We start from the raw sequence: 12,008 nt of genomic DNA, 5'->3' as shown, positions 1-12,008 counted from the left end.
GAGCTCAGTCGACAGACTCAATTAGCATTATCACATATGCAGAGCTGCTTGTCGGTGGCTTTTACCCAACTTCTTATGCTACGCTAACAGGATACCAGCTGCAGCTTCCTGTTTAAAGCACCAACACGATCGATCGATCCGGCTCTCAGACAGAAATAAACCACTTGAGTGAAAATCCATCTTTTCAAGTGGAGGATTGAACAGGTGCTACTTGTAGAACACCATTGCTCTATTGATAAATAAACTAATCTTGGGTAAGGCAGCACTTTCAGTTAAAGATTAAGTCCCACCCCTGAAGCCTATAAGAGCTCCAATGAACCATCCTATAAAGACGAATATTTCCCAATAAGCCCGACAGATAATTTAACCCACATTAGTGAACATTGTTGCATTATTGTCGGCATCAGTAGGACGACGATGAGCTCAGCGGGAATCAAACCGTGACACTTTACCGTGTGCCTCCCCTGGTGGGTCTTCTAACAAAGGCGGCCTAGCAGAGGAAAATATGTTAAAACACTAAACTGATAATAAAACCGAGTAGAGGGAGATGTACGGAGTGACTCCCAGAGGACCAAATCACCAAACCGCACCTCAAAGGATAAAAAGAGACATTCTTTAATGGCCCAGCTCATCACTTTACACACACACACACGTTTAACAGTAAAGATGGCTCATCTCTTGCGAGGGCGTGGCTCCATTTATCAGCCACAGAAGTGCTTGAGCCCGGCCGGTTTCCCTCGGCGCCCCGATGAGTAGGAATGCGGCACCCTGGGAAACGCTCGGGGAACAAGGCTGCTGCCTCCACAGCTGCTTCCTCCCCCCCCACCCGACCCTCTGCTGTTGGACCACACCACGGGGGGCGAGCTTCTACAGCAAAGAGCCGCGGACCTTCTCGTAGGCTCCCAGGAAGATGAAACCTCCCACGCTGATGAAGGCCGTCCTCGGTACGCTGCCCGCGAACAGACTGCAGGGAGAGACGAGAAGGAGCGACGCAGGCTGTGAATCCTCAAATCACGACTACCAACGCAAACCGTTACAACACAGAGGAATCAATCGTTTCATCCCGCCCACACGCTACGGAGATACGTGTGATCAATAGTCTGAGCCAGTTTGATAGATTTCTTACTAAAGCCATTAAGACAAATGTGCAGAAAATATATACTTGTTTATTGTCTATATTTTCCCCCAAGTGGTTTGCTGTGTCAACAGTTACAGAATAAAGTAGCTCTTTCTTCTCTACTTCTCCGAGCTGAGCCCTCTGCAGCTTTATTTACCCGCACAAAACGAAAGAAAACCCCTGTGAACAGAGCGGAGGGCGGCTCCGTATCGGGTATCGTCCCACCGACCCAACGGATCTGGTTTACGAAGCCTTCGTGGAACCCGGGCCTCGTGTTCCGGTGCAGAGGGTCCATGGGAGCAGGTCTAGCATGAGGCCTTGTTGGGGGGGACTGGGCGTGGTCCCCCCCCCCCCGAGCACAACAAGAAGCTGTTGACGTTGCTGGGGGGGTTAGAGGATGTCATCAGCCATGAGACAACCAAGACACCCCCCCCCCCCCCCCTTCCTGCTACCCACAGCTGTTTTGGGGATTAGGCTTCAAGCCCCCTTCCCTGAGGGGGGGGGGGGGTCGGTCGAGCTCTCCCTCCCCTCCCATGTCTGCGTCATTCTCTCACACACACGCTCACTCCGCCCCGTCTGTTCGTCGGCCTTCTTGGGTTTAATTACTTTTATTTTTCCCCCATTTCTTTCTCTCCCTCGCTGTGAATTTGACTTCCAACATCTTCCCTTTGCTAATCCCCATGCTCAAGTGGTCTGGTCCTATCCAAGCCAGATGTGCTGGATGAAGAGTATAGTGTGTGTGTTTGTGTGTGTGTAGAAAAGTCCATGCACACAAAATGACAGTGAGCCAGCGTTCATTCAAATAGGTGGACCATTTTCGGGTTATTTGGCCCTTTTAGAAAGACCGTACTTCCATACTGTCACTTCACTCCAGAAAGTTCTGACCCTTAAAGTGCAGCCTTTTGAGTGTAAATCTAAGATTTGGGTCACATGACAGCACGTCAGCGACCTCTCAGCCATCCAAACTATTCACGCAACTCCACCTTTCAGAATGCCTCGGCCCCGATCGGGTGTTCCTAACAGTCAGCCAGTGAAGAGAGTGCGAGTGCGAGTGCGAGTGCGAGTGCGAGTGTGTGTGTGTGTGTGTGTGTGTGTGTGTGTGTGTGTGTGTGTGTGTGTGTGTGTGTGTGTGTGTGTGTGACAGAGAAACCAAGTGCGCTGGTCTAAGCACCGACTGGCGTAAAGGCCGCAAATAAGCGCAGAGACATTAGTCAGAAGTGGAGCCCGTCGGCGTGCGCTTTCCATCACCGTCTGCTGGAACACGAGGCCTGCTGCAGGAAAGTACTCAGCATCACTACACAACACACAATATCCAAAGCAGATCAAAGTCCGACAACAAAGACGTCTGCACACAGCAGCTGGACGGCTAAACAACAACTCGGGAGACGACATTCTCCCCTCCAGCTCCCCGAGTGATCGCCAGCACTGTGAGGAATGAACTCATTTTAAACTCTGCGCTGCTTGTTTTGTCTCAGCTCTCTGGACTACTGTTACATTTCCTGTCTGGGATCAGACCCACCTGTGGATTCTGAGACGTCAGAGTGGACGACAGCTCAGACCCCCCCCCCCCCCCCCCCCCCCTCCTTTCCCAGAGTGGGCTGACTCACTCTGACATCACGGCCTGGCCAGCCGCAGAGAGCCGTCATCTCCCCATCGTCGGCCAATCCCCTCTCCTGAGGAATCGGGCTAAATATAGTTCCAGAACTCAAAAGGCAAAGTAAACTGGTTTAGAAGAAGTAGAAACAAGGCAGCTTCTCACCAGGGCGAAGCACTAGAAAGACGCCGCTTGTGGTCCTTCATTAAGAGAGACAGATACCGTTAGTTCCTTCAATAGGAGATGGGTACGCATTGCGATGCAATCAGAGCGCACGTCAGTTGCTGCGGACGTGTCGTCCGTCCACTGCCCCCCCCCCCCGCATGGGGCACGGAGGACCCGACGCTTACTAGTCTTTGTCGTGACCCAGTTCCCGGTGCATTCTGGGTACTGCCGGTGCCGCTGCTCTCTGTTAACCAGCGGTCTCTGGGGCACGGCACACACACATGGAAGCACTTTAGAGCTTCACTACACTGCAATTGGGCCTATTACCATAATTACAGCTTTAAAGCCCCAGCAATTTGTACCAGGCATGCAGCAGCGCAACCACCGGGCCCACTTTGGCCCCGCGGAGCGACGCCCCCCCTTTAGCGCTCCACATACTCGCTTTTCTCTTTGTGTTTCGTTCTCCTAGTTGCCCCCCCATCACGTATCATGTTGAGGAGCTCACGCTGCGGCTCTGAGTGGGTTTTAGAGTTTGCTTTGCGGCATCAAAGAGCTCCACCGAACATCACCACTTGCTTGCCGTTGCAGCTTAAGGGGGGAGGGGGGGGATGAGGGGTTCGCCACAGCGGCCCGCCAACCATCACCTCATTGAGATCGTAGCCACTAACATGAGCTTCATTCAAATCGAAGGCTGGCTCGTTACTGATGCCTGAGAGCAGTTTGTGGGGAATCCCCCCCGGCTCATTTTAAATACAAAGCTGAAATGCAATTTGTCTTTGATTCCATTCCAGCACGAGCAAACAATAACACAGTGGCTTGTGTTTGCAGGCACAGAGAGAGAGTCCCAAACCGAATCTGCCACGAGCATTAAGCCGAGGCTCATCTCAACTAAATGATGGCGGCCGATTACTCACCGCGGCAGAGGGTTTGTTTTAGTGCCGGCAGCCCTCTGCGGCCCCATTAGACCCGGCCTTTTGTCCAGCGTGCATCATAAACACATCAAAACACTCAAATAAACGCTTCCACTTGGCCCCTGAATCAATAGGACACTGGGCGGGGAAAAGCTTTTAAAACATGTCATTTTTCAGCTGCGGTCGTAAATTCACGTCCCCCCCCCCCTGACAAGAGCGGCTCCATCATCACACCTGATTTGTGGTGGAGGGGGGGGGGTGGGGGTCCATTAAATAGAAGCTTTTCAAATGGGCTGAGATAAGGAAGGTTGCCGTGAAGAGGCGGTTCCATTCCAAACAGTCCTGATGGCCTTTAGGCTTCTTCAACAGGAAGACACACACACACACACACACACACACACACACACTCACCCCGACAGGCCTTGGCTCTTCCACACGCCGTGGAGCACCAGCGGGATGTTGCCCCTCGCCGTGGTCGATCCTGCCTAGAAGGAGAGAGAGAGAGAAAGAGGCGTGATGACAGATGGATCATCTCCTCCACTTCCTGCTTCTCCAACGAACACCCTGTTTAGTCTTCCTCAGCTGAGCTTCCTTCAACTCCCCGCTGCCTCTTTTTCTCACTCCTCCGCGTCTCCCTTCGTTTGTCCTCACGGACAGCTGTTGTAAGCGAAGGTGACACCCCTCCCCCCCCCACCACCAACTTCCCCCTCGGGCACCTGCTCAGCAAAGCAGCCAGCCATTTGGCCACCCAAAAAACACACTCAACAAGTTCTCCGTCTCCCCCGAGCCCGCCAGACTAGAACTTCTATGTACACAATACGGCTCAGCCGGCCGTGCACTTCTTAATCCATCACTGTGGAGTGTGGGGGGGGGAGGTTATGAGAACCGCTGGATAGGCCGGCCAGGGTTAAGTGAGTGTGGGTGGTGGTAGAAACACAAAGACACCGTGCAGGACACTGTGAAAGAGAAGGGAGCATAATGTGTGTGTGTGTGTGTGTGTGTGTGTGTCGTGACTTGGGACTCCCAGATCTGCTGGAACGAGAAGAAGATTCCCACTTTTCATTCATGAGATGTGTGAGAAAAAAAGGCCCTATTATTCATGTTTCTGTTGGAGACATTTGACTTAGTTTTATTTTCCTTCACCACTGTGGAACTCTGGACGGAGAAGAGGTTGTCCAACACACACACACACACACACACACGCTGAAATACAAAAATATCTTCAGGCAGCTCAATCCATACATGTATTTGTGTTGTTCAGTCATCTTTGTGTCCTTACAGTGTGAGCAGTGATAACATGCTCCTCACATGCTCTCGACATCCACGCTGATCCACGCAAGGAAGGAAGATGTTGCCAGAGCGGCGGGTCAGCGCCGTGCGGGCAGGAGCCCCGCCCTGGAGGGTGTGCACACGTCCAGCTGTGTTCTGCTAGTCCCGCCCTCTTCGACCTCGCCCGGCTGCCTGCCTGCCACACAACGCCAGCCTTTCATTCTGCCCGCCGCAGAAGAGAGAGAACCTTCACGTCTGCTACTGTGGTGACGGAAACTGGCGTGACAAGTCCCAACACTCACACTTCCTCCCCTGCGTCCAACCCAAACTATCCATACCCATCAACACCGGCCTCCCGCTCTCCAAACAGCCTCCTGCCTGGACTTGTCATCCCTTGCTGATGTGGAGGTTTAAAGATTGAAACCAAACTTCTAGTCTGACACTAAAATAATGGCGTCGAAAGCGACGCAAGCCTAGAAAAATGGCTCGACACACGCAAGGAGGTGTGAAAAGGCACCCAAGGGACACGCAAGGGGGTCTTGCATTTGCGTCGCTCTGAAAACGCAGAAGCACAAACTTATGCAGTTAGAAGCGGGGCTCGCGGCGCCGGCCGGGTCCTCGGCCGCTGGTGAAGGACAGCAGCCGCCTTTCAAAACACGTTCTCCAGGAAGCTTTTCGTTCCGTGCCGCTCCGCCGACAGCCGACGCAGGAGATCGAGACGGCCCGAGTGTTTGGTCAATTCAAGGACCTCATTAATTAGTCTGGTTGTCCGGGGGCCAGGAGGGGGGGTGGAGGTGCAGCGACGGAACACTTTGACTTCTCCAAGGACAGGCAGTGTGTGTTTGTTTGTGGGGGGGGGGGTGTAACTTTGAACTCGCTACCCTTTACACACACAGAAAGAACAAAGTGAGGGAAGCCAGGCACCCAGTTAGAGCGAGCCAGGAGCAAAAGAGGTGGACAGAGGTAGGAAGAGGAGGGACACCACTGCACCGAGAGAGAGAGACACACAGACACAGAGAGGCCTCAACAGAAGGGACACCGGCCGTCTGGTTCACCTCTTAGTGACAAGCAGCCTTGGGATGGAAATTCCACTGGAGCAACAACAATTCCTCACTCTAACAGTAACCATGTACCCAAACACGTCTTCCCGATAGCGTCCGTGTTCCAGGTCAGATGATGGATGTGCGCATGCCTCACTGCTGTCCCCGCGCTACCTCCGCCTGCTTTGTCCCGTGTGCGGACACCGTTGAAATGCGCTCAGGCCCGATCGGCTCGCTCTGCCTGGGAGGCGTCACCTGACAGCAGTGTTTAAAAGTGGCTGCCAGAGGAGGAGGTGTGCGCTCGGTGTGTTTGTATACCTTTGCGAGCATGATCCTGGTCTTCGCCACGTCAAGAGGAGTGGTAACAACTGCCGCTACTGCACCTACGAAAGACACACACAAAGTGCTGAAATAAAAGGCTCTCTTTGCTGCAAGGAGTCTTTTAACATTGAAAATAAACCCTGTAAAAAAGTCCAATTACTTACAAGGGTTGAGTTTACTTCATAAAAACGCCAATATTCCCCAAGACTTTTCCTGTTATTAGGCCACAAAATCCAGAAAGACACACTTCTATTCCCACCGCTGGATCAGAGCCACACACACACACACACACACACACACACACACACACACACAGTATGCCTAAGCATAAACACAAAAACAGTTTGATAGATTCAGATTATCACACATGGACATAATAAAGCCCACATATGTGCGCACAATCACACACACGCCAATTAGTTTTATAGAGCAGTTACACCCTGACTTGCCTCCATCCCTTAAATTTGGATGGGCGGCAGAATCCAGAGGCTCAGTGTGTGAAAGTGAGTGTGTGTGTGTGTGTGTGTGTGTGTGTGTGTGTGTGTGTGTGTGTGTGTGTCACTCAGCCACAAACATAGCAACTGTGCTCGGTAAACATTTCCACACGTGTGTGTGACTGAGTGAGCCGAGGATACAGGAAAGCATTCGGATCAGGGTGCAACACACAGGTTCATTTTACTGCAGGCTCGTTAAAAGATGAGGATTTATTTATTTATTTGTTTCCTCAACCTGGGTGGATAAATGTTAAGCAAGGGTAAACATTCATGCTGTACTGCTGTACAGACTGTTTTGTGATATCAGTAAAAAAAAAAAAAAGGACTTGGATCCTCAGAGGATCTAAATTCAGCCGGAGAAAGCGCGTGATTAAAGTGATGTAATCTCGTCTCTGCCCAGGTCCTTTTTTTTTTTTTTTTTTTTTTTTCTTTTCCTCCTTCTCCCTCCCACCCGCCCGTTGACTCCAATGGGGTCAAGTCCATCGAGGGAGTCAAGGGTTACAAGTGGAGATATTCAGGATGATTAAAAGGCGCCTGTGTGAGCATTTCCAGTGTCAAACAGATTAAGTATGAGTGAGTGAGAGTGAGGCGCGATGTAAAGGGGAAGTGACTGAAACATGAGGATCCCTCTTGGACAGCAGCTCGGTCGCTGAGGGACGAGAACTTGATTCCTGCGCTGGGAACCCCCCCCCCCCCCCCCCAAGTCTTTCCTTCTCTACTCCCTCAGAATGCCTTTCATCCGTCCAATTCAAGCTTATTTCCAATAACGTACATCATTATATTATCGTTAAGGTTGGAATCCAAACATTATGGTTCATACAGTTTAGTGTGCGATGAAATAACCTTTCTCGTAAAACACGACTGGTATCAAAGTCACTTTTTTTTTTTTTCTTCCGCATGTCTGTCAGTCAATCTACCCCATATCTCTAATATTCTATTCAGGTTTCTTTCTCTTCCCGTCCAGGGCCACGTCTCAGCTCCTTGGTGTAATGTTTCCACATCTTCTTCTCCATGTTGCCATGGCCCCAGGAGAAGCGAACCTCCACTCCCCTTCTACTGTCTGGAGCGTCGCAGGAGTTATGGACTGAAATTATGCATTTTATTTCATCTTTAAAGAGGTGGATGTAGATTTCAATCCTTTAGAGTTACAATGCTGAGAGGTTGAGGTCAAGCTGAGCTGAACCCTGGGAGACCGGGTCCGAGAAGGCCTCGAATCAGGATCCAACTTTACAAACAAACAAAAGCTGATTCCAAGTAAATCCTATTCGTCATCAGATATCTTAAAATAATAGAGTGGAAATAATGAGTGGATTCACCATGCTGTTCCCATTAGCTAGAGAGGAATAAGAAAACGTTTGTTTTACTTGCTTTCTTGGCAAGGAGCATGGAATATAGAGGCTAGACGGCTACAAACACATTAGATACATTAGGTTGGACTGAGAGTTTTGTTTGGAAAACTTGTAAATCAACATCAACTTAATAGCAATCAGTTGGGAAATCAGTACCAATCAGGATTCGGGTCCATCAATTCTCGGTTATCATGGGTCTGCATACCAGCTTTCAGACAATAGACTGGTCCGCCAGCTTCTCCAGACCGTTCTCTCTGGTCACAGCTCGACTGTGCTGTGCCTTCATGTCAGTATCTGGCCACCTTTTCCCTTTCCGTGCCTCTCTATCAACTTCAAACTTAAAAAGATCTTTCAAAAGATAGAAAAGCACAGACAGATAGCGTCCATACACACCTTCGTCCAAGCACAACATACGCGACGAGGACAGCTGCAATCTTGAGATCAGCCGAACTGAAGCCACACAGGTGGTTCCACTTATTCTGACTGATTAGACGCGAGGTTGGGAGGAGTCATGCTCGGAAACACGCGACGTCACAGGACTCAATGGACCAATAAGAAGAGTTGGTGTAGGAGCAGCCGTGGGTCGACCCGCCCTAACAGACACATATAAACTACCTGACTAACTAGTCAGGTGGAAGCCAATGTTTAATGAATGTGATAATGCTGATTGTGTGCAAATTGAACTAAATTTGACAAAACTCAAATGGCTGCCCAGATTTCTTGCAGTTTGATAAAACAATATCCTTGACGAGGTCGGCCCTGGGACGTGACCTTTTCTCTCTCTTTATCTTGACGTGGAATTCAAACCGAAAACCATCAAACGCAGAACTATTTATTGCTTGTGTTTTACAGCGGCCGATGGAATCCTCTCTAGTTCTTGCCTGTTCCTTCCCCCCTCTATCCATCTTGTTTTTTAGTCCACTCCACTTCCCCTCGTTCATTCCTTTCCTGCGCCTTTCTCTCTCCCTCTCCCTCTCCCTCAAACCACTTCAGGCCCCAGTGCTCAGGAGGTCACACAGCTGCAGGGGCCCATTCCCAGGAACCGGCCCATCTCATCCTCCCTTTGTTGTCCGCCTCTCCCCTGATACTCGCCCAGACTGAACCGTCACGCACAATCATACCGGTCCGCTTTGGTAGGATTTTTGTATTTGCCAAGCATCTGAATAACTCTGATAATGAACCACGCAGACTCCCTGTATTAACATGTGCTAATTTAGTGCTGAACAATGTCTAAGAAATTGGCTGGATTTGCTTCCGCTCTTCTCTACTCTGATCTGCTCTGCAGGTGAGGATCCCCCAGCTGCGCTCACCTTTGTGGAACCTAAAAAGAAAATTGCTTTGCCTCGTCATCTATTCACCAATCCAGCTATCAATTTATCCGTGCTTCCATTCGTCCCTTCTACTTCCCTCCCTTCCTCCCCCTTTCCCCCCCAATCCGCCTTCCCCGCTTCTTTCCCAAAGCAGCAAATAATCCCCTGCACCTGCAAAAGCTCCGCACACTGCAGCCTGCCAAGAGTAGAGCGTGTGACCTTGCCTCCGCGACCACAGAGTCTGGGAGAAAGAGAGGGAGACGTCGAGAGAGAGAAAGGGAGGGTTGTCGATAGAGGGGCATGATGAAAGAGGGAGAAAGAGGGAAACAAAGAGGGAGAAGATTGCAGTTAGTGGGGATATCAGACACATTGAAAACACATTGTGAACCTTGGTCTGCTCTGGGCTCCGGGGCCCGCAGCTGGGAACCGGGCCGTCCGGCTATTTTTGTGCAGCCTTTTTCTCCCCAGTGATGTCATAGTATTTGTTTCCCAAGAACCGGGACGGACGGGAGGGAGGCATGAGAACGCTGCTGCTGCTGCTGCTGTCTCCCTCATCCCGGCATCTTTGGTCCAGATGCCACGGTGGTGAAGTCCAGTAGGTCAACGCAGATTAGCTTATCACACGCACACATCCACACACTTTTATTTTCTTTCAAAAAATAAAAAAACAAAACATTTTTTGGGGGTCATATAAATATCCACAGGGTTGTTGAACTCAAATTACATGGGGGGGCCACCGGACAGGTCGTCGTGGGGGCGTTTGAACACCCCACAGGAAGAAAAATAGATTGCCAAACTGCAACAATATCCACTCGGCGGCTGAGAAACCGGCGTTTCCTTCTCCTTCCTCTCGCACACGGCGCACTGTTCCGCATGTTCAGCGCTGTAACGACGCTTGGCATCATATTCTTGTGGAGCGCCGGCCAGAGGTGGCAGAAAAATGACATATGAAATAATTTGGCGTAGCTGATGAGATTGGCATGCGGTCGGATTTGGTCTGGTGCGTGCGGGACGCCTGCTGCGCTCGGCAATAACGAGGACATTACAGTAAAACACAAACAGGGTTGTGCGTGTCTGACATCTCAGGACGGCTCGGCCACCAAAAGGCAACTGGCCACCGACGGAAGGAGCTTCTCTCGTCCTCTCGAGGCCGGTTTCAGAAACGCCATGAGGAGGCGCGAGGTTATTCTTTGCATCTGGACAGGTATGATTACTTGTCAGGGGGCGCAATTCAAGAACAGCGTGGAGCGATTAGGAATACTTTCTTTCTTTGCCCCCCCCACTGAGAGTCTAATCGGCGGCGCGTTATCTCCGTCTCCTCCCATCGCTCACACATGTGGACGTCACGGAAACCATATGTGCACAAACACAAACAGGTGAACACGCAGGAGAAGTAAGAAGAAAGAAAAAAAAAACAGAAAGGAGCCCCGGCACGAGCTCAGGATGGACGGATGAAAAGGAAGATTCGGCTTTTCCACATCAAAGGCTTCGCGCTGGGAGATTCCTCTCTTTCTCCCTACGAGTCTCTCGTGACTCTCATGAATAAATAATGAGGGGTAAACCTGGGAAAACAAAACTCTTTGACCTCTGAACCCTTGTGTCGGGGTCACAGTTTGCACCTGGAAGACTTCCCACAGGAAGCGGAGGTCTGTGTGCAGGCGAATGTGTTACTGCGTCACGTACGTGTTGCCAGACACTCGTCTGTGCATCTCATTGGTTGAATTGGAGTTCCCATCATGCCTTTGACTTATGGTGATCAGTCATAACCTGAACGTGTTACACCCTCCTGTTTTTTTTTAAAGGTCAGAAAAGATGGGACTACACCGTCAAGTCTTATTCTACAGTTGGTGTCGGGGAAAAAAAAACAAGATATTGGAGAATAAATGTGAGAAAGAAGAGTAAGAATTACTAGAACCCTATAAGACGTCTGGTGTCCACTGACCAATGTGAGACATTTGTTCATATTGTGGGACTATAAAACGTATAAAAACGTCACAGGAAAAGAAATCAAGGGTGAACTTATTGCCCTCTACCAAAGGATACGTCTGCTTACTCTTTTTCCAGCAGGCCCGTAGCAATTGCTCGAGTGGGTTTTTTTTTTAATTCTCTCTGACAGCTGTGCTGGCTCGGCGTGAAATGAAAAAGAAAAAGCCCACAACGCAGCACATTGCTGTCCTACAGAGCAGGTGGGAGATCTTGCCGCACACATGCACTCTCAGATTCCTCCTCTCTGGTATTTTTTTCGAGATAATTCCCCTCACTCCCCATCCGCTATTCCTTTTGAACATCTCGGTGGTCCAAAACTTGTTTTCGTTTTAAGACGTTTGCCTGGGACCGGTCGGTCGGTCGGCCGGTCGGCCTCTGCCACGGCAGCTGAGTTAAGGCCTCGTTGGCTTTACGGAGCCCCGCGTTCATACGGAGGATGCACATGGGAGGAG

At 50.4% G+C, this 12,008-nt stretch overlaps 1 protein-coding gene across 2 annotated transcripts in view; it reads right to left on the bottom strand.

Annotated features, from left to right (window-relative positions):
- Positions 1–599: 599 nt before the first annotated feature.
- The window catches only part of slc25a26 (solute carrier family 25 member 26), a 36,786-nt gene continuing 25,377 nt past the window's right edge, over positions 600–12,008 (bottom strand). For both annotated transcript variants that reach the window (XM_078091587.1, XM_078091586.1), the window contains exons 7-10: positions 9,742–9,811; positions 6,415–6,479; positions 4,199–4,272; positions 600–964 (exon numbers count right to left, since the gene is read on the bottom strand). In XM_078091587.1, coding sequence (XP_077947713.1) covers positions 868–964; positions 4,199–4,272; positions 6,415–6,479; positions 9,742–9,811 — 306 coding nt within the window. In that variant the 3' untranslated portion in view covers positions 600–867. The remainder of the gene's footprint in view (positions 965–4,198; positions 4,273–6,414; positions 6,480–9,741; positions 9,812–12,008) is intronic.

The sequence above is a fragment of the Gasterosteus aculeatus genome, chromosome 17 (genome assembly GCF_964276395.1).
Source record: "Gasterosteus aculeatus chromosome 17, fGasAcu3.hap1.1, whole genome shotgun sequence".
NCBI lineage: Eukaryota > Metazoa > Chordata > Actinopteri > Perciformes > Gasterosteidae > Gasterosteus > Gasterosteus aculeatus.
Note: the sequence above shows the minus strand (reverse complement) of the source record. Positions and strands in the feature narration are given on the sequence as shown.